This window comes from Fusarium coffeatum (genome assembly GCF_003316985.1).
Source record: "Fusarium coffeatum strain FIESC_28 chromosome Unknown BRIP53273_contig_292, whole genome shotgun sequence".
Classification (NCBI taxonomy): Eukaryota; Fungi; Ascomycota; class Sordariomycetes; order Hypocreales; family Nectriaceae; genus Fusarium; species Fusarium coffeatum.
The window spans coordinates 33,975-55,247 of record NW_022158083.1 but is presented as its reverse complement, the minus strand read 5'-3'; the positions used below and the strand labels follow the sequence as shown (position 1 = coordinate 55,247).

Genomic DNA, 21,273 nt, shown 5'->3' with positions numbered 1-21,273 from the left:
ATTATACCCCAGTTCTGTTAATAAAGATCATGTGTTTCTGGTAATGCCTTTGTTGGGAACTTGTCAAGATGCGTGCTTGGTGATTGATGCAAACATACTTTATACTGATTTAGCATGAGACTTTCAAAGAGCGGGCTCTCCTGGTAAATGATGAGTCGTTCTTGTGGTAGATGCAGGTAACGCGCCTGGCTGTTGTTAGGCTGTATAACATTGGACATCAGGTGCATAACATTGCTGGTCTGCTACAATATGAGTTGTGTGAATACCGGGTGATCGATTTGATACTCTGCTGCCCTGCTGTACATGGATGACACCCCTATTTCCAATTCTCAAAAGCAGCAATCCCCTACTCGTACTATTGATCCCTTGTGTTGTTCATCACTTCACCTCAGGTGACTCATCCGTTCCCTTAGACGACTTATCCTTTTCCTTAGACAATTTATCCTTATCCTTTGGCCGTTCGTCCTCAAATTTGGGTGGTTTATCCTCATCCTTAGGTAACTCCATCTTGACCTCAGGCACCTCAGGTGGAGTCGAATTCGTTGGCGCAGTTAATTGCTTTTCTTCCTCCTGTGACTCATCCTCTGCCTCAGGCGCATCGCCTGGAGTCGGGGACTGTGTTTCAGGGACCGATAGGATGATTTCAGCGGAGATCGAGTTTGGCGGAGGCGTTTCCAGAATGAAGCGGTATGTAGTCCGCTGTCCATCTGATTGTCCAAGATGAATAATCGAGCCAGGTGCCGGCAGACCGTCGGGAACGTCGGGGCTCGGTGATTCTTCACTCGTGCTAGTCCTCTGGCATACAGGGGATTGAGGGTTTGGGTCCTCGGAAGCTGCGCGTTTGGATCGATCGTTCATGATGACGCGGGGAGGATGTGGTTCAGATGGTCTTCGAGGGAGTTTGTGGCCGAAGTTCTGGGGCACGGAATACCGATGAAGATTGACGATAGTTAACAGTAGAATGTAAAACGTGCAGTGATCGGCGTTGATGATGAAGAGTAGAATTCTTGATGTGATGGTTGAGTGATGTTGTAAGAGCTGAGTCGGTACAGGAAAGAATTGAAGGGACAGAGGTTCTCTTTGAAGACCCACACACGGCAAGAGAAGACGAACTGCTGCTTGAACTCCCATTCTTGAAAATGGCGAGCCTTGAAATCCTAGAAGGTAGCCCATCGGGGAAGGGGGGCCCTTCTTCAACATGGAAGGATGACAAATTAATTCCGTCAACAGGATACTAAGGGTACATACACGCTATCCAACGACACGTCGGGATGTCAGATACCTTGGAGCTACGTCAGCAGAATTAATCTGTCACCTAATCATGTTGAAAAAGGGCCCCCCTCCCGCGATAGGTAACCAGAAGATCACAACATACATAGCCATCTCGAGCACGTCGAGCATGGCACTTCAAATCAATTACGGCGAATACTTTGTTTGACTCGCCTGACTTTGCCGTCCCTTATGATTTTGCTGACGGGCGACCAAAATACCTACAGAACGTTTCCCATGCGGCCTGACAGTCCAAACTGGCGACTACTTGCTACTTACGATATAGACACAATTAATAACGGTCCAAATTCAAGGCTCGGGCTCATGCATGACCTTCCATGCCTCTTGCATCAATCTTGCAGCCTTTGCCTTCTTGTTCTGCTCCTTCATGGTTCTTAGCTTAACCTCAACAGAAGTGATTTCATTTTGAATGTTGTCGGATTCGGTCGTATCAACGGCGAATCTCTGCGTCTGTACCTTGGCCAAGTTGGACATCGCTTCCAGCTGTAGCATCCAGGCATCTTCCTCGACCTTACTTAAACAGATTGATCCTTCTTCGCCGAAAGGAATAAGGCCGATCTGCTCTGTCACTTGGTTTGCTCGCTGGAGGGTTTCGGATACAGGACCTAGAGTCTCAAATAGTCGGCGCCACTTCACTGCTTTGTCAGCTTGGGTTTGACGTTCATGTAGCAACTGTTCGGTTTCTTCGATGGCTGTACTCAAGTCAATACCACCATTCGAGCGGCTCCATCTGTCCATCTGTGCAAAGAGCAGCGTCGAGGTTAATGAATCATCAGTTGTATTAGGCTGTGAGAGGGTATCATTGACGTGAGTATTCTGTTTCGGAGTAGTCTGGCAGGAACTGGGGCTCCCAGTGTCTTCCCAAACGCGTTGGTAGAAATCAGTGTTAGAGGGACTCTTGAATCCAGAAGCAATAGAATCAGACTTGTTCAAATTCTTTGCAACCCGAGTAAACTTAGGTTGCTTGAAATCGACATCGGCCAGTTTGTCGGTCGAAGCAGATGAAGAAGCTGCGGAAGACTTTGGCGATGGGGTCCCGAAGCTGCCTTCCAGTGTCAAGGGCACGTCCGGTGAGGGGTGGACGATCGACTTATTTCGATTGTACCTGTTAGAACGAGGCGAGCATGGGTCAATTCCAGCTTTTTCTAGCCTCTCTAGAAAGTTGGATCGGATATTTCTCTCAGAGAAGGAATAAGGCATTGGTGAATCATTCAGCAGGTAGTTGAGAAATATGGCCACATACACGCCACAGCAAGCCCCATCTGACTGTTGCGGAACATCCTATGCGATCATTAGCCTATAACTGTCGAAGTTTTGGCCGGAGCAACCTACATAGGGACTGAATACGAAGGGAAGACTCTCACCAAGTTTCCTCGCCAGCGACGTCTTGATACGAATGTCTCGGTCATAGCTGTGCATTGAGTCATAATGACAAATGTCCCTCGCCTTCTTGTGGGGTGAGAGTTCGAGAAGGGACCAGTGATTAGTCTTTCCCTCTACATGATGTAGTGGTACATAAACAGTAGAGGTGGACTCCCAAACCCTATGCAGATCCACGGGGATGTGATCGTCGTCGAGATTCAACCATAACGGATCCATAACAGTAGCCTCGGGCGCATCGCTTGTTTGGCGGACGACCTTGAGACAAAAGGCCAGTACTTCATCCGTCAGAGAAGCCTTTAAATCTCGTAGCTGCGCTCTGGTCGCATCCCAGACCGCCTTATTGTGTTTCGAAAGCGTTTCGGCGTCTTGGTCTTTGTCTTCAGGCGAAGTGGGGTCGACGGTAAGGTCTATCACTGGTGAGTTGGCTAGTGGCGTACGCACGGCATCAACTACAAAGAACTAATGTTAGTATGTTCAACAAACTGACCAGGCCGTTACCACAGCATGGACGATGCCAGGCGTGAATTTGCCAAGCGATGCTCCGTCTTACCAGTATCTTCAAGCTCCAATGGACTTGGGGACGAAGGAGAGTGATACCTGATATTGCGACGCGGGGGCGGAGTTCCGGTGGTATCTGTCTCAGCCTTTTGATTTCGACTCTGTTCAGGCTCTAATGATGGAACTGGTGAGCCGTTTTCACGATGGGGTGTAGAATAGGGTTCAGGCGCGTCAGCGAAAGGCGGACCGAGATTGTAAGGCAAAGGTACAGTCGATGCTGGCGCGGAGACATCACCAGGCAAAGCGGCCATTCGCTTCCGAAAGAGATCTAGGGCAGCGGCAGCGGCTTCCTTGCTCAGGATACTTTTCCCAATACAGATGGTATCGAAAAGAGCACCGCCTCGCTGCCAGAGCGTTTGTAGTGGAATATCATGCTGCAACGCCAGATCCGTCAGGGTCTTCAGCGGTCGGATCGTGTTGTCGCTGGGCTTGTCACCCAAGGGGACACGTAAGAGATCGGGTCGAGACCAGTTGCGCCGACCCTCCCATTGTTCGTCAAGGTACTCGATATACCTGTCTCGCTTCGCAGTCCGAGTAGAATTGAAGTTTCTTGCCTTATTTACGCGAATAAGGGCCTTGAACTTGGGCTTTTGCTTCTCGATACCTGCGTATAACTGGTCTCTCTGATCCGCTGGGAAGTTCTTGATACCGTTCCTCACAATAGCCTTGTTGGTGACTGACTCCGTGGGGGATTGATCCAGCACCACGTCCAAAAGCTGTTTGACCTTGTATTATCAGTACGTCTCGAAGCAGGTCAAGGCTTCTTGATCAAGACGTACTTGAATTGTACCATTCCCTGGGCCAGCGTTGGCGCTTTGTGATTTGGGGTCGCCAGGAGGATCCATGTCGTATAGAGTTCGGCGTGTGGACGTGATGGGCGTTGGAGCGGGAGAGCATTCGTCAAGGGTATGTTTTGGCTTCTGGTAGAAACTTTGGTCGTGAAGGCGGATAGAGGAGGAGGTTCGGATCGGTAAGGTAAAAGCACGGCGGTTTTCCTCTTGTGGCATGAGCCACCAGCTTGCGCCTTCTTCTCGAGTATTGGGTCGAGCTATCTCAGCTGATCCTTCTCGGCATCGCAGGTGCTGCATCTGGGCAGCAAGGCAGGCATCAGGGAGAAAGGATTCAATGGCGTCAAGCGTATACGGGGATAACGAGGATAATAGCGACGTGGAAGGTTTGAAGACTGTTCTAGAGGATAAGAGTTAGGATGAGCATTGCTGCGATTGGGCGGGAACTTGCTAACCAGGAGGAGGAGCGCACGGTGTGATGTGATCGGTGCGTGGAGAACGACAAAGTCCAGGTTAGGGAAGGCGAGCCCAGGTCGCCAAAGAAGAACTCGAGACCGCAGAGAATACAAATGCATCAATTCTTCATCTAACAGCCAGACGCTCTCGCGGGAATGGCGATTCGGGCGGGGTGTCTTGCTTGGTTGCTTGGATGAAACGATCACGTGTGAGCTTGTACGACAAACAGTACGACGCGTCAGGCGCGACACTGGAGGAAGCTGCGAAGGAACAAAAATGCCAAGGAGAAAACTCCAAAGGCAAATTGATTCAACTCCTTGCTTTTTTCCATTTTGGTGAAGTCGATGAATCATCAGACACGAACAATTCGAAGAACCAACACGCTTTCCTCCCTTCTCATGAAGCGTGACTCAGGAATTTACATTTACCATGATCTGTCTCATACCGGTAAAATCAAGTCGTCCAATAACCAGCTTAGCGCCATACAGAGCTACTCGGAACAGCCCAGACCTTGCCACAGCAAGGCATGAAACCACACTCATTACCCTGGTCTTCTGCCGGCAACCGGCTCATTCCGATGAACTGATGGTGTAGTGTCGTTTCCCACAGCCTGGTAAATTTGTCTAGACTATGAATGTTCTGATCTTTGGTTGTTCACACCAATGCATATTCCCGTGACACTCATGCACGCTATCGTGTTTTCGCGTTTGACTCGTGGCGAGCATGGGCTTAGTGGATGGTTGTATGCAGGCGTATTCGGCGTTTTCTTGAAGCTGACATGTTACCCTGTATCACATACTCATGCCCGACCTTCACCTCGACTTGAAGTTTCTTCTTCCAGGTTGGGTATTACTCTCGCCGAATATCGTCATGGTATCGTCAAATTCCAATAGTGAAGTACTCTTGTCACTGCATACTAAGCCATAACCATCTTCAACTTTCGAGCCCAGGCAACGCTTACTTTTCAATGGCAGGAGGCAATGAGGAATCACCTTTTTCGGAATATGATATGACACACGTGAGATGAAAAAGATTAAACGTCGTATCAACCCACCACGACAGTTCAGCCTCTAAACCATCCTTTCTCTTGGCCAGCTATATGATCGGCTGTAACGGCAATCCCCAATCCCGCTGACCATTTCCCATAAGCCTGATCTAAGCATAGATCCAAGGGTCTAGTCTACCGTCTTTAGCCCCCTGGCAAAATGCAAAAGAGAATGGGGAGATGGGGTCCGGGGTTAAAGGCAGCACGTGTGCGGGATTGCGGGTCGCCACCCCTCGGTTTCCCGGCCCGCCGAATCTCACGGCTCTAAAATGTCTGGCCTTTTCCTCAAACAGCACTTGCCCCTACACCCTTCCTCGGGGTAATAGGCTAGGATGTTTAGCCTATATGGATTTAAGTTACTGGGGTAATTGTTGGTGCCCGGTTAATAGGCTAATTTGTATACCTTGACAGAATCACTTTATATTTAAGAGATCGACTTGGCGCTCCGACTTGGCGCCCAGTGTTTTGTTTCTCCATCGCATCAAACACCCTTGCACTGCACTCTTTTCCCACAAATTCAGTGCCACTTTTTCCCACGATGCCTTTCGCTGTTGGTGCTTCGGTTACCAAGCAGGACCTTGCGGTCGCTCAGGCTGAGGCGCCTGCGCTTGCCAAGGTCAAATGGTGGGCCGACCCTGGAATGCGCGTGCTGTACTTTTACGCCGCGATTCTTTGTGTTTGCTCTGCTACCACCGGTTACGATGGGTAAGAATTGAGAGACTGGAAGATTGATAGCAAAGATGAGACTAATGGGATACTTACAGTTCCATGTTGAACACTTCCCAGGCCATGGACGACTGGCAGGATTACTTTGGTCACCCCACTGGATCCAAGCTCGGTATTCTCAACTCTATCTACCAGATTGGTAGTATTGCCAGTTTCCCATTCGCGCCTTACATGGCCGATCATTTCGGCCGAAAGATTCCCATCGCTGTGGGATGTCTCATCATGATTCTCGGAGCTTTCCTCTCCGCTTTCACTGACGGCTACGGCAGTATGTATATCCCCGCATGTTCTGCAGCAAAAACTGACCCTTGACAGTGTACCTTGGCGGTCGATTCCTTGTCGGTTTCGGAAACTCCTTGGCACAGCTTTCTTGCCCCGTCCTCCTTACCGAGATCTGCCATCCTCAGCATCGAGCCATCGTCTCGGCTATCTACAACTGTTTGTGGAACCTGGGTGCCACCCGTAAGTCTCCACCCCCGGGAATCAAGCTCCACCGGTTACTAACCTGCATCTTCTAGTCTGCGCTTTCATCGGTCTTGGCACGATCAACATTAACAGCAACTGGTCATGGCGATCCATTACCGTCATTCAAGCTGTCCCATCCCTGATCCAGATCAGCTTCATCTGGTGGATCCCCGAATCTCCCCGTTGGCTCATGGCCAACGAGCGTCACGAAGAGGCCCTCGACATTCTTGCCAAGTACCACGCGAACGGCGACAAGAACAACCAGACCGTGCAGTTCGAGTACAAGGAGATCAAGGACACCATTGCCCTTGAGTACCAGGCTCAGAAGACCGGTAGCTACCTCGATTTCATCCGAACCCGCGGTAACCGTTACCGTCTCATGCTCTTGATCTCTCTGGGTATCATCTCGCAGTACTCCGGTAATGCTCTGATCAGCAACTACTCCAACATTATCTACACGGGTGCTGGTATCACCGATCAGGCCGCCAAGACAGGATTGAACGCTGGAGAGAACATGCTCAAGCTTTTCGTTGCTATTGGTTGCTCCATGGGAATTGATAAATTCGGTCGTCGACCACTCTTCCTGACTGCCACTGTCGGTAAGTAAATCCTCCTCTCTCCGGTATTCCCTTGTCTAACTCTGCGTGCTCAGGTATGCTTATTTTCTTCCTCATCTGGACCATCGTCGCCGCTCGATTCGAAGCCACCGGTGAAGTCGAAATCAAGAAGCTTGGATACCCTCAGATTGCCCTCATCTGGCTCTTCGACGTCTGTTACTCTATCGCTTGGTCCGGTCTGATCGTTGCCTATGCACTGGAAATCTGCCCCTTCAGACTCCGTGCTCGAGGTCTCATGATCATGAACTTCTTCATCCAGGTTGCTCTTACCATCGGCAACCAGACCAACCCTATCGCTCTCGAGAACCTTCCCAACAACTGGAACTTCTGGTGCTTCTACACTGTAAGTAGCATTCCTTACTCACATCACATATTCAATATGCTGATAAATAAACAGGTCTGGATCGCTGTCGAGCTCGTCTTCGTCTTCTTCTTCTACGTCGAAACCAAGGGTCCCACTCTTGAGGAGATCGCCAGAATCTTCGATGGTGACGATGCCAACGTTGCCAATGTCCAGCTTGAGGACACTGAGAAGCAGGCTGACATCGAGCACGTCCATGATAATACTCAGCGCAAGGAACTTTGAGATATTGGTTTAAGAATTTAATCATGACTTGTATTAGTTAGAGATACTCCCAAATTTGCCTTATCATACAGTATATAGATCTAAAGATCATAATTTGTCAAAGGATTTCATGACTTATACTCTGTGACGCAACGTGAACACCGACACTTCAGTAATCGCATGACTTCATGCCCTGTCATAACATCTTGGCATAAGGATCAACACTCTTCCGTGCAGGGACCCCAGACAATAATTGGGTACCAACAACAAACAAACAAAAGGAAGAAATGCCGCACACTTTTTCACTTCTTCTTTCTTCATCTTTCCCATATGCAGGATAGTTTTTTTGGGAATGATCGTTACCAATATGTGACGTTCCCCCAATGTATCATGATATCTGACCCCAGCGGTTTCGCACTAACCTTCAGCAACCTGTTGCTCGGGCATCATCTCGAGGTAAGCGATCTTTCTTTCCTCTACCCATTTCCTCTGTGTCTATGATGAGATTGAAACATATACTTCCATGGCTATGATCACAATGATTCAAGCTGTTTCCGACGTTACACCAAACTGAGACACCCATATCGCACACTTTCAGTGAAAGCAGGCAATATTTTGATCATTTTTCTGACTCGCATTCACAGGATTGGACGCGTCAAAAACGCGCGATGTCAATATTCAACACGTTTAGTCAAAGCAAACAATCATATACAAACATATATCCACTATGTCTTTGTTTCACGTGGTATCCGTTGTTGCTGGCTGCATAAACTAAAGTGGTATTCAAGGAGACTGTCATGAGATGTTCATGTCTCAAATGTAACACCAAATAGTTTCTCATAGTCGAGCTCGACATCGTTTAGCAGAGAATCCCAGTCAAACATTCTAGTATCAGGCACGTTTGCCAAAAAGTCTGTCCAGAGCTGGTGCGAATAGTCTGCAGACATGGCAAAGTCCTCCACAAGTGCCGGTGCCTGCCAAGGCTCTGGTACTGTAGACTTCCTTAAATAATCATTCCCCTCAAGATTACTTATGACTCTTCTCATGTTCTTCTCAATTCCCTTTACCAGGATTGATGTATCGCTTCTTGACTGTTGAAGGGTCTGGTAGGCCTTCATGGCGCTCTGCCTCGATATTTCAGCTCCTGATTTATCTGGGTTCAGGGACGCGTCGAATGCGAGTGTCACGGCAGCCGTTGTGACATGCTGTAAAATAGCCCAGTACCGCTCAGCTTTGAAGGTAGATCTTGTCTGGGGATCGTCCATCATACGTCGAAGCTCGAGGACTTTATGCGCTGACGCGAGGCTCGTGACGCGCGAGTAGAAAAATTCCTTGTGTGCATATGACTCGATCTGGTATGGTCGATTCAGTCGGCAGATACGCGCGTGAAGACCGAGATGGAGGCTTATTCTTTGCCAGTGGATGTACGGCCTTTGTCTCCAGATCTCTCTGGTACGGGCCTCCTCACTCGGGTTGAGTTTGAGATAGTCTGGTAGGCTGTGGCTGTAATTTTGCAGTTTTTCACTGAGGGTGTATATCAGATTGTAGTCTTGTTCGATAATGTCCTCGGTCATGGAAGGTAAAGCGTCGATGATCTCACGGCAGATCTCGGCCAGTCGTATCCTCTGCAGAAGAAAGGCCGTCTCTGTGATCGTATAGGCTGGGGGTCGATATAATAAGTTCATACCTCCTGATGTGATGTCATCCGCATGGTCTGGTTTCTTGATGTTCATGAACTTTGGCATGATCGTGTAGACACCTTCTTGAGAGCTTCCGGAGAAGGCGGTCAACCTGATATGGTCAGTAAGAATTGTCAGAGTTCATCCGTGCTTTTCGTACCAATCAGTAGCGACTAGGTGCCACCATACACGCCGTTGGACCTCAAGGTCGATAAAGTTAGGACTAACATTAGTATCAGCCTTGTTCCTCTGCTCTTGCTCTGCCGGAGCGTCAAGGCGATGAATCATCATAGCTCGACACATGTAATAACAACGACTGCGAAGTGTAAGGGCCTTGATCGGGAAGACGTCATCGGAATTGATGGCAACATGAGATAGATTAACAAGAGCTGCGACAGCTGTGACAGTCTGCGGTAACGGCTTTCGGGAGTCATCCGCCATAGCCATTGCGAGATGGAAGTACTTGTCAAAGTCAGATGTTACTTCTCCCTTCGTTGCCTCCACCTTGACCAGAAGCTCATCCGTCCATGACATGCATGCCCCTGCGAAGATGCTGAAGAACAATAGTAGCTCATCGGTTTGGGGAGTTTTTCGGTTGTTGGCAATGAGGCTATACATGTTGTTGAGGTGGCATTTTGTGGATGCTAGGTGGAGGACACACAGCGTGGAATGTAGAGTCACTGCAAAGTGATCAAAGAGGAGATTCGCTTTGGCAAGCGGCGGAAGTTGGGAGACCAGGTATTCGTGGCTGTTGAGGGATGCTGCAGCATGAGCAGGTGCAGGTGCAGGTTGAGCGGGCGCCGTTTGAACAGATGTGGCTGACGGAGGCACATCATGAGGAAGATCTTGGGCTACCGTTTCGGGCTGTATCGACTCCGTCTGTACCGGAAACATAGTATCCTCCAGCCTCTTGAGCCTTTCGAATATTTCCTTGTTTCTGGAAAATCTCAATCAGTATCAAGGCATACATGAACTGGACAGAAGAGCCTTACATGGTGACCTGCTCGGCAGGAATCGACGATACAACATCATCAACCTGTGTAGAACTAGATCTATCTTCAAGCGCTGAGGGGTTGGTGTTTTCGGGGTCTCGTCTTTGATAGGCACACTCGAGTTTTCGCTGAGCACAGTTCGAACAGGGATTATTGCGGTCGCAGCGACGCTTCATTTTCCGACATTCGCTGCAAGACACGGGCTGTCGGACCGCCCGGCAGGTCGGCATAATGGCCTCTCCTGAGCGATGGCGTTTCATTCTTGTGGCGGGCTTTCTCGCAACGATCGATGGGATGGAAGAGACGCGTTGTGGACATGAAGGGAACGGAGATGTCAAAGGGAAGCCGCGGATCCGCGGAGCAGTCTTGCCAGATTCGGTTAGGCGCCAAAGCCTTCCTTCCCGCGGGTTCTACTATACGAGTATTTATAGAATTGGAAGGAAGGCACGATTGAGTAAACAGTGGAAGAATCATCGAGCTGATGATAATTGCTTATCGAATTAGGTAATCTAAACAAATATGCTATTGTCATTATAAATTTCCATATCGCTCCTCGCCGAATTCAGTTGTTCCTTCCTTCTCTAATTTTCCCTGTCGAACTGTTAGTCTCCAGATTTCCAAACCGAGCCATGAGTGCAAACAAAACTTACAAGACGGCCAATTCGAGATCACCTTGAATCTTGGCTTTGAGTTGCAACTCCATATCGAGATCCATATCTAACCTCACACGAGGTGCACTGCTCTTTTTCTTCTTCTGAGGTTGCTGACCAGCTGGTTGCACGGGCTGTGTTTGCTGTGCGTTACTCGACTGGTTGAGTTGATTGGTGTTTGAGCTTGTCATTTGCTTTGATTCATTGTCGCTTGAAGAATCGGATTGTTCGTCGACTGAAGATGATCGAGCGTGTTGGGCTGTCTTGCTTGGAGCCATTGTGAATGTTTGTTGCTTATGAGATCTTGTGCTGATGAGATTTTATTTGGTGTATTTATCACGGCAGGTGGTTGAATAAGCTTAGAGATAGATATATCAGCAATAGAAATAAAACAAGATCAAATTTAAATAAATTGATCTGCTTGGAGTGACGCATTATGAACATTGGATGTGGCGATAGACAGGGGTCGGCAGCTACGTCGGGTATGACGCCAATGCCCCATAATCTATCAAGGAATCTGATGGCACGTGACGTCCATACACGTCAATCTCACCCCATCAAGTCAGACTGAATATCATTTCTTTCTAGATCTTCAGCTCATAGAATCGCCGAGAAGAAAGTCCATCTCCGAAACAACGATCCAAACTTGGTGGATATAGCTCCCCACCTCCACACAAAACACACCACGCCGTCTGGGTGTTAGCGGCCCCCAGAGTGTCATAAAAATTGGCCCTCAAGGGCATAAGAGACGAAATAATTCGATCACCTTATGCCAGCTTAGGCTAGCATCTAGGCTACTTTATTTCTGTAGCCGAAGTTTTGGAGGATATTTCTTTTGACACCCACCTGGCAGTGAATTTATCTGTTCCCCACCTAATATCCCATCATGGCTCCTCCGACTCTGGATACCTTGCCGCCTGAGATTTTCCTGTCTATTCGCGACCAGCTTCCTCATGAAGACATCAAGTCCTTGAGTGTGGTCAACAAAAAAATCCACACCCAGCTGGTACCTCACCTTGTGGCGTTGATTTGAACTGTACCACTTGAAAACTGACACTTGAACTCAAATAGGTATCCCACCTTTTTCGATACGTTAGAGTCAACTGCCCCCTATCCCGAGACGACGGCAGTGGTCTCTCATCGGTAATCGACAAGTACGGCACGAACGTTCTCGGTGTATGCTTATACGTTGTGTTTCACCCGAACCCTCCAAACTCAGATCTCGAGGGCAGCAAGGTTGATTCCAATGGTGAGAAAGAGAAATGGTACTGGGGTAATTACCCGGCTTCAGTTTGGGCTCGAGATGCTTCCGACATCTCTATCATGCACGACCTGATACAGTTTAAGCGAATGCCGAAATGCACCTCGCTAGGCATCCGCACAGATGGAGAAGAAGAATTTGAGATCGACGGGGGCTGGGATGAGAATGATCTCAGTGATATAAGTATCTACTTCTGTACCGAAGTAGAAAGCTGGGAAAGGGTCAAGGAAAAAGAGAAGATGTATGCTTGGAGAAAGGCATGGAATGAGCTCTGGCGCGATGTGGCGACATACTCAAAGGCAGAGCGTCTTGATTTGTTTCATTTTCTACCGATTAAGGCCTCATGCTGGTTGGAGCCAGAATGGGCAGCCTTTGTGGGAAGGTTGAAGGAACTAAACGTCCGAGCCTACGGTAAGTCTCACAGCTCCCCAGAACAGCTTGCTAGGTCAAGATATACAGCTAACAATCTATAGGTCAGGATAACGGAGCTGGGTGGGCGGCCAACACACTGGAAGGTTACAACGACTTCTTCAACGATATGCCCGAATTTCTTTTCCAACATGCTACCAATCTTGAGCACCTTTACATAGCTGGCCACGGGGACGGACATCTCGGCGATAGCGCTCTGCGCTTTGAGCCCGACACTATGACGCAGCTCAAATCGCTCCTCTTAGAGACTATGAGTATCACAGAAAGTCTTTCAGTCTTTCTGAACGGAAGCACACCAAACCTCGAAAGCTTGCGTCTTGAGAACGTTGGTGCTTGGGGTCACGTGGGCGATACACCTACCTGGGCAGACTTTTGGAAAGCTGTTCGCGAAGGGAATCCGTCCTTGAAGGAGGTAACTTTCCACTATCCTAAAAGCGTCCCGTTGACTGTGGAGGAGGTAATGAATGGGAAAGACTCAGTTTCGAAGACGGATACCGAAGAGGAGGCTCAGGTACGGAAGAAGGCACAAGACGATGACAGCCTTATCATTTGGCCTTACATCATATCAGACGATAAGTACGGCAACGTTTTTGAAATGGAAGAAGAAAATCGGGAGGCCTTGGAGAAGGGTGATGATAATAGAGAGTACAGGTTATTGATGGAGGAGATCAAAAAGCGACAGTAGCAGGTGGGTAACAGGCGGAATATTCTCCAAGGCTTAGATAATTCAGATAAAGTAACCTAAAACCTGGTCAAGCACGCATAAGATGATCAAATTATTTCGTCTCTTATGCTCTCGGTGGTCAAATCTTCTGGCACCCTGACGAGCAGAACATTACAACTTTCCAATAGAGCTAGATACAACTAAAGAGATATTCCGATCAAGGTCGATCGAAGCCTCCAGCCCCAGGCCCCTCCTTCGCAAGATGGTGAAATGTGAAACTTCCTACAAAAATACCAGAATCGAGATACTTCTTCGCCCATTCCTTGACATGTTCTGAGCTAGTATGCGCTGCATAAGCATCTCGACTTGTAAATCTGGACCACAAATTAGTATTGACACGTTGTTATTGGCTTGAATTCTTACTTTTCCATGCAGACAAACTCGTCTTTGCCTTCGGTCTTGTAGAATCTGTATATCTTGGCGCCTGGTTCTTTTAAAGTTGCTTCGGCGACTTCAGTTAGGCATGCATGGGCCTGTTGATGTTAATGATGATGAGAGTAATGAGTAGAGTAGGTTTAATACCTCATCAATCCTGTCCGGATTTACCGCGATGGTAGAGACTGAGAAATACTCTTGCGGAGGTTCAAAGTCGCGGTTGGCCATGTCTATCAGTCCCTTGTTGGCAGGGCACATGTTGGATGATATTGCGACGGAAAGACCAGTAGTTGTAGATCCCCTTTGTCTGGTATTGGCAGTTTGAAGGTTTTTAGTTTGTCTTGTTGAAGTTCCTTGTTTTCAGTTGTGTCGTTGGGCGTAAGATCTAGGATGGAGCGGCACGGAGTGCTCGGATAACGTATTGCTTACTGTATGTACCTTGTTGGCGCAGCAGATCGCGGGGCTACGATGGGGTTAACAAACTGCCGTATGATTCATGTGAGACATGGATATGTATCTCTCGTAAGCTCGCACGAATCTAGCCTAAATTCGGGGCTACAGAGTTGCTTTTGCTTACACCGCTGTGGTCTTTCCCATTACGCTATTCGCTCAACAAATGCAGGATTCTGAAGGATTGTTGCTGTGTTCATAGATTGTTGGTCATTATTCGTGTACTCAATTAACCATTATGCAATAATTATGCTAATTATACTCTTCTTCCTCGGTCGCTTCGCTCAAAGTCAAATTCAAATCCCTCTGGTCGCCCTTCCAGACAGGCTGCTCCCCCGTCATCTCCACCTCTTGCCCGCGCGGTTCATTCTGAGCCGTCAACCGCTGGAACTCGCCCGCTAAAGCTTCCATACCAATATCACCCATATCCTCGCTCACAGAATCCAGACTGATGGGGTAAAGACTGCTGTAAGCGCCGCCGTCCTTCACTAAAGCCTTCGTTGCAGAGCGGATGTCTTCTATCATGCTGTTCTCAGCCCAGCCGTGACGTTTAAAAGTGCCATTTTGCCATCCTATGGTCATTAGGCCTTCTGTTATGCCGCGGAGACCTTTGCACCATGATGCTATTGACAAACAACCGCGTGCGGAGAGTATGAACCAGAATTGGGCGTCGGATGCGTCGGGATTGCGGAAGACTTCGTTTACTAGGGTGAGCAAGCCCGGGGTTATGAACATTGTCAAGTTTGTTGATTCGAACCTTGTTCGATAGACGTACATAAGCCTTTTAAGTTGTTGGACGGATGCTGTGTGTGCGGCGTTGGCGTTAGAGTTTCGGGATGCGTATTCGTCTTGGTAGTTTTCTAAGAATGGGCGCCATATGTCTATAATCGCTGTGTGATACCAAATACTGCAGAGTGTCAGCAAAGTCCCAACGTAGTCGAGTCCTATACTCACTGTAGTACTAAAACATGGTGTGGACAGTCATTGCTCCTCTTGACATCGTCTGGCAAGGCAGCTGCCCAGTCAAGCAGCAATTGATACATCTGATGTGCATGAGACATTGGCAAGCGACTGAAGCTATTAAAGCCTTCACCGAATATCTTGTGAGTTATTAACCAGAACTTGGATATCCATGTGAAGGTGCTTCCCATCTGATCATTCAGAGGCGGTCCAAATATATCTCCAGGTATGGGTAATGATGGCGGATGGTTTATTCGATGCTTGGCGCGGAAGTTGACGGAGTGAAGGCTAAGTTGGTTAGTATGAGATTGTTGATTGTCTAGAAACCTGCTCACCTATGCCAACCGAAAGAGCCCCAAGCGGCATATGATGCTGCAGACTTTAGCTCCTCGTCACCATCTATACCAGGCATCGTTACATCTTTATCACCAAACAGGCCAAGTCGTCGACCGATCTCAGCACTTGCATCGAGATAAAGGAGTCCGACACGATCCTGTCCATGCTGATTGCAGGTCAAGGTTAGAAACATCGCAGAGGTTAGAGTAGTAACACTGTTATAATCTTGTAGGTCCCGCCATCGCGCTTTTGCCTCTCTTAAAAAAGCAACGGATAGCGGATCTGCCCTTGGTTCGAACTGTGAATAAGAGGCCTGGATCTCATCAGCCAAGGTCCGAACCAAGGGGACTGAGTATAATAACTTACGCAGGACCAAGCAAGTAAAGAACTGACAAGAAGATGCGAGCAGAAACGACCCCCACCTGATACCAAATCTCTAATAAATAAATCGGCGTCGAAGAACGCAAGCAAAGGATGCTCATTAGCGAGATAGAAAGAAACGGCTTTCTCAGCTAGAGCGTCCGGGATGGGAACTGAAGTCCACTGCCATATTTGAAGACCTTCCAATCGGTGATCGATCTGCTGTTGTGGTGATTCTCCGGTGGTGTCACTCGGCGTCGAAAAGGATTCAGAAGACGTCGGTGTCGCGGACCTTCGGCTCGAAAGGTCTATAGGGGAGGAGGACGAGCCTGACGCTGGCGCCGACGACGGCGCCGTCAACAGCTTCGACTTGCGCTTGTCAAGAGCCAGCAGCCCGAGGTCTACATCCGCAATTTCGAGGGGTTCTAGGGATGGAAACGCGTTTGAGTAGCGCATATTGAGATCCATCTCCATCGGAGAGCTGGCCGAACTCCCCGCGAGACTAGTAACCAGCGAATTCGCTGGTGATGAGCCCACCGAGCCCGAATCGACAGACTGAAGAAATTCAGAGACGGAGCCTCTGCTGCGAAGGTCTTGCAGCATGGCAGCCACGCTGTCTTCTGGCGCAGTCCTCAACAGCTCCAGCGCCTCGAACAGATCCTTGGAGCCCTTGCGCAACTCGAGCATCTTCTCCTGCGTAACCTCGGCGCGATATATACATTGTTGCCGCCGACTCGCACATGCTGAGCATGTGGGCTTACGACCGTCACACTACAAGAGACTATGTTACCTCAAGATATACTAGAGACAGAATACGGAGCATAAAAGAAATCAAAAAACAAACTAGACATAGACTAGGGTTGAACAAACCTTTGATTTCCTGGAGCGGCAGTTGTTGCACGCAACAGATGTCAAGGCTGCCCTGGGAAGGTCGGAAACATCGAGTGGCGAATACTGATGCTGCTGGGGCGACTCATGGTCGCCTTTGAGGGACTTCCGGGGTAGCAGCTGTCTATTAGTCTTTTGGTGTTCCTTTGCTCGAGTAGGTTTGTTTGGGATGTTGTTGTTCATGGGAGGATGATGATATATGGCGACAAGGACAAGGACAAAACGAGGGTGATGAGCTGAGTGCAGTTAAAGACTTTGCTTGTATGTGAGGGGCAAGGGACGGTAAGGAGATTTTGCTTGGTAACATGCCAGTCTCCAAGAGGAAAGGATAGACAATAAATTTTCGGCAGATCACAGATCGAGGCTGTCGGTGACTTGACTGGGGGATTGAGTCAGGAGAGTTGTCTCGTTGGGGTTACCGTATGTGTGTCGAATCGAATGCTGAGAGTGGGCTGAGATGACTGGTCTTTTTTTCTCTCCTTCCCTCATGCTCAGCCAAGGGGATGAAGCAAAAACCCCTCCTTCGCATTTGCTCCGGATGCATGTGATTGGTTCGATCACATGCACTATGGATATGTCCATAAGTTCATTAGTGCATATTGTATTTTATGCATGATACCTATTACAGCAATATTTTGAGAGACATCCAACGGATTCGTCGGCAAGAATCTTACGTCACAGTTCTACCATAGAAGTTGATGCGATTATTGAAAGTCAGATATCAAGGCCTGGATGGAGGTTTCTCCAGATTTGAGATCTTGGATAATTCTCACCTTGCAGTTATGCTAGTTCAGCTCTGGAATAGTTCTGTGATAAGGCTGCAACTCATCTCCACTGAAGTGACCATGTAAGGCACTGTAATTGGGCACATTACGATCTCATCTGTGCACAATACCGCTATGAGGCTTGCGGTCACCGGCACTTCTTTCAACTTCTTTGTCACGCGACGATATTTCTTTTAGAATGATACATCTTTTATTGCACTACCAATTTCATTGTTCAAGGAGACAAATTTTATCCCAAACATTTAGGCTTGGGACGGCCATCAAAGTAGTCCCGTCTGTTGCGGCAAGTGGAAACTCCCAACTCTGCAATCGACGATCCTTCGCTTATCAACGGCTCATGGCCTCTCGCATCAAAACCTTGTTGATGTGTCTATTCTGTTCCTCCACAGTCTTTGGTTTCTTCGCCTTACGAGTCGTCGTCTTGATTTTGGCTTCGTGCTCACTGTGGTAGGAATTGTAGTCGCTGTACTCAGTAGGCACATTACGCTTCTCTTTCCTCTCGCAAGCACGAGATCTAGCCGGTTGAAGTTCCTCAGAGGTTTTATCTTTAGAAGAGGAAGAAGATGACGATGATGATGAGGACGAAGAACTGTCAATCTCTCGTTGACGCTGGTAGAAAAGCACAGCCATCTTGTCTTCAATATCGCCCAACATCGTTTTGAGTACCTCGTACTTTGTCATCAGCTCTCCGAGTTCAGATTCAAAAGATTTTCCAGTTAAAGGAGCTGGATGAGGCAAGCTCGAAATTGCAAGACCAACATCGGAAATCCAATCTTGAATTGAGTCGGACTGCTCCGTGGAAGACTCAACAAAGCGGACCGTGTGCCCGCGGGTATCTTTCTGGCGTTCGGAAGGCATTTTGATTCTTATGCTTCTCTTTTTAGTGTAGGTGTGATTTGGGTCGTTGAAGTTGTGTTAGCAAATGGTGAGTTATTGAGAGCATAGTTCTTGGGAAAGGGGAACGAGCGAGACATTAAATGCCCCGGTGGCTTCTTGACCTTCAAAGAGCAAGACTTCATTCACTTGTTCAATTCGTCAACGGGAGTGCAAGAGTATAACACAGCTGTGTTCAAGCCGCAACAAAGACTGTGTTCCTTTGTTTAGTTATTGTTACTGTTAAGTTAAACACAGCGAGCAAACAGCCAAAGAAGAGATGAAGAAAATCTTTCAATTCTTTCTGTTCATTCTGTGAACGTAGTAACAGACACTTTTTCGTCCATGTCGTTCCATGTACAGAGGGATCTGGTTCGTACTACTGGCAGAAATCTTCAACAGCACTAGCTTGGGTGAGATGGCCGAGTTGGTTATGGCGCCAGGTTAAGGTTAACCTTAACACCAATTTCCTGGTGGAGCAATCCTCCTGGGTTCGAGTCCCAGTCTCATCAAAGAGTTGTTTTTTTGCTGGCATGTACTTTGGTCATTGACTGTAATTGTTTCTGGTATTTGCATTTTTGCTACACATGTGGAGGGTAGGCGAAAATGTCCGACTGGATCATGCACCCATCATGGCTCCAACCAGTGCTCATTTCAAAGACTTGGGGGTATCAAGACGTATATTCTATCATATCTATTCTATGCTTCTAAATCATAATCCACGCAAGAACTCCAACAAAAACAACCAAAGGCGAACTATGTAATCCAAACCTCGCAGCCAACGACGAAGGTCGTGCCGAAGGCGAAGGCGTAGTAGTACTAGCATCACTCAAATAAGTCTTCTGATTCGGCGTCGCCTCATACTCATCCTCATTGTACGTAGAATTCAACGAGATTCGTCCCACCACCTCCTTCGACTCAAGACGAATATGCGAATCGATTTCGTAGTTCTTCAGACCTTCTTGAGAAACCACGATTTGTCGTCCACCGCGGATCCAGTCGCCGTAGCCTCCGTACCCGGTATGTTGGCCGTAGCACAGGTTGATGCCGTTTCCTTCGAGTTCCATGTCGCCGGCTTTAGAATCCCACTTGTAACACCAGGAATTGGCGTGGTCGTGGCCGGAGAAGAGACCGATGACGCCGGGTGTTGAGATTAGGGCTTGCATCAGGGGCATGTCTTGGTCCCCGTAAGAGCAGCCTCCTTTCTCGTCAGCGCACCAGCCCTCGCCTTGCTGGATCACTGTTTCGTCATTGATTCCAGGTTGCTTGTTCTTGTGAATTCCAGCGTCTTTTTGGAGCTGGAGCGAAGCATAGACTGGGATGTGCGTGAACGCTAGCGAGGGAATTTCCTTGCCGTATTCCTCGACGAGATCGGCATTGGTTTCGTTGAACCATTCCACCACCTTCTTATCAACCCAATTAGGTTGAGCACTACTTTGATAGTAAAAGCCACCGCGACTATCAAAGAACCAAAGGATAAGTTCTGGGGTGCAGTTTGAGCTACAATTCGATCCGTACACGGGTAGGTAGTAATTTGTCACTCCTGCATCAGTTCCAGGGACCATGGAATCTGTTCTTGATCCAGGCCACATGTGTTCGCGCGCCATCATGCCTGTACCATTGATGTTGCGATTATGATCATGGTTACCATATGTCGAAGCCCATGTCAAGTTTCGATCGACCATCGGGGCGACGATTTGATCGATGTAGTGTGTGCTGTTGTGGGAATATGTGGATTCGCCGTTGATCAGATCACCGTTTAGAACGACGAGATCTGGAGATTCGGCGTCGAGGACGTCGGACATGACTTGGACGGACTTGGCGTCTTTCTCTGGTCCTATTGAAGATGCATCTAGATCTTGTTAGTAATTGTGCGCCGGATGTTGGAGAAGCCATGACAAACCTTGTGCGAAATGAAGATCTGAGAAAACGCATATTTGGAACGTTCCGTCTTGGTTGAATCGTAGAGGATCGAGGTTACTGTTGTCGACATCTTGGGCAGCAGCATGTAGTCTTTGTCCAGCAAGGACTGTGAGAGCAAGCGATCGCAACATGGTTGTAAAGAGATACAGATGGCTCAGATGGGCAAGAGGTATCGTGACTTTGGGACAATGGTGTAGTTAATAAATTCCCCGACACCTACGTCAACGGCTGACCCCTTATTTAGGAACCATGATAGCTTTTTAAACAAATCAATGCCAATCAGACTATGACGCGTTGAAAACATGGCCAAGCAGCTGGTGGGACAGTCGGTTTCGGGCGCCGAAATGCCCCGGTAGACAAATTACGCGGTCAGACGCACATGATTCGTTGTTTCTTGTCCATCTTGAGGCTTGGGAAACCTAAACTCTAACCTTAGATCCCCTTGGCTCTTGGCACTACCAATTGCGCCAATGATTAGCTTCAATTAGCTCCCTTGGCATTATTGGAAACTTGGAGCTGTTACAGCTTTGCACGGATTTATTGAGTGATGACCTTCCATAAGTCCGATTCCCCTCATGATGGCGATGATCTTGTACATATTTGTGGATTGTATATCCGCTTTCACTGCACGTGGGTCGTTTACTCCAACTGTGATACCGCTGTAAAGTGGTTCTACGGGCGTCGACCGACGAGGG

General features: G+C 48.2%; 9 protein-coding genes across 9 annotated transcripts; 2 read left to right on the top strand and 7 right to left on the bottom strand.

Annotated features, from left to right (window-relative positions):
- Nucleotides 1–378: 378 nt before the first annotated feature.
- On the bottom strand, nt 379–858 carry FIESC28_10252 (uncharacterized protein; the record flags this gene model as incomplete). The annotated part of the gene is made up of 1 exon (XM_031164386.1): nt 379–858. One exon carries the CDS (start codon nt 856–858, stop codon nt 379–381), a length of 480 nt encoding a protein of 159 aa, XP_031011560.1.
- Nucleotides 859–1,578: 720 nt separating this feature from the next.
- Nucleotides 1,579–4,076, bottom strand: FIESC28_10251 (uncharacterized protein; the record flags this gene model as incomplete). The annotated part of the gene is made up of 4 exons (XM_031164385.1): nt 1,579–2,571; nt 2,623–3,122; nt 3,224–3,956; nt 4,011–4,076. 4 exons carry the CDS (start codon nt 4,074–4,076, stop codon nt 1,579–1,581), a joined length of 2,292 nt encoding a protein of 763 aa, XP_031011559.1.
- Nucleotides 4,077–6,058: 1,982 nt separating this feature from the next.
- On the top strand, nt 6,059–7,914 carry FIESC28_10250 (uncharacterized protein; the record flags this gene model as incomplete). Its single annotated transcript, XM_031164384.1, has 6 exons — nt 6,059–6,225; nt 6,285–6,514; nt 6,562–6,708; nt 6,765–7,310; nt 7,364–7,671; nt 7,726–7,914. The coding sequence occupies 6 exons, from the start codon at nt 6,059–6,061 to the stop codon at nt 7,912–7,914; spliced, it is 1,587 nt and encodes a 528-aa protein (XP_031011558.1).
- A 785-nt stretch (nt 7,915–8,699) lies between these two features.
- FIESC28_10249 (uncharacterized protein) lies at nt 8,700–11,492 on the bottom strand (the record flags this gene model as incomplete). The annotated part of the gene is made up of 5 exons (XM_031164383.1): nt 8,700–9,684; nt 9,733–10,182; nt 10,234–10,509; nt 10,565–10,666; nt 11,215–11,492. The coding sequence occupies 5 exons, from the start codon at nt 11,490–11,492 to the stop codon at nt 8,700–8,702; spliced, it is 2,091 nt and encodes a 696-aa protein (XP_031011557.1).
- A 608-nt stretch (nt 11,493–12,100) lies between these two features.
- On the top strand, nt 12,101–13,589 carry FIESC28_10248 (uncharacterized protein; the record flags this gene model as incomplete). Its single annotated transcript, XM_031164382.1, has 3 exons — nt 12,101–12,220; nt 12,286–12,886; nt 12,949–13,589. The coding sequence occupies 3 exons, from the start codon at nt 12,101–12,103 to the stop codon at nt 13,587–13,589; spliced, it is 1,362 nt and encodes a 453-aa protein (XP_031011556.1).
- Nucleotides 13,590–13,785: 196 nt separating this feature from the next.
- FIESC28_10247 (uncharacterized protein) lies at nt 13,786–14,261 on the bottom strand (the record flags this gene model as incomplete). Its single annotated transcript, XM_031164381.1, has 3 exons — nt 13,786–13,942; nt 13,992–14,101; nt 14,151–14,261. 3 exons carry the CDS (start codon nt 14,259–14,261, stop codon nt 13,786–13,788), a joined length of 378 nt encoding a protein of 125 aa, XP_031011555.1.
- A 444-nt stretch (nt 14,262–14,705) lies between these two features.
- On the bottom strand, nt 14,706–16,796 carry FIESC28_10246 (uncharacterized protein; the record flags this gene model as incomplete). Its single annotated transcript, XM_031164380.1, has 4 exons — nt 14,706–15,360; nt 15,408–15,701; nt 15,749–15,915; nt 16,116–16,796. The coding sequence occupies 4 exons, from the start codon at nt 16,794–16,796 to the stop codon at nt 14,706–14,708; spliced, it is 1,797 nt and encodes a 598-aa protein (XP_031011554.1).
- A 1,313-nt stretch (nt 16,797–18,109) lies between these two features.
- On the bottom strand, nt 18,110–18,640 carry FIESC28_10245 (uncharacterized protein; the record flags this gene model as incomplete). Its single annotated transcript, XM_031164379.1, has 1 exon — nt 18,110–18,640. The coding sequence occupies one exon, from the start codon at nt 18,638–18,640 to the stop codon at nt 18,110–18,112; it is 531 nt and encodes a 176-aa protein (XP_031011553.1).
- A 722-nt stretch (nt 18,641–19,362) lies between these two features.
- FIESC28_10244 (uncharacterized protein) lies at nt 19,363–20,709 on the bottom strand (the record flags this gene model as incomplete). The annotated part of the gene is made up of 2 exons (XM_031164378.1): nt 19,363–20,507; nt 20,559–20,709. The coding sequence occupies 2 exons, from the start codon at nt 20,707–20,709 to the stop codon at nt 19,363–19,365; spliced, it is 1,296 nt and encodes a 431-aa protein (XP_031011552.1).
- Between the last annotated feature and the right edge of the window lie 564 nt (nt 20,710–21,273).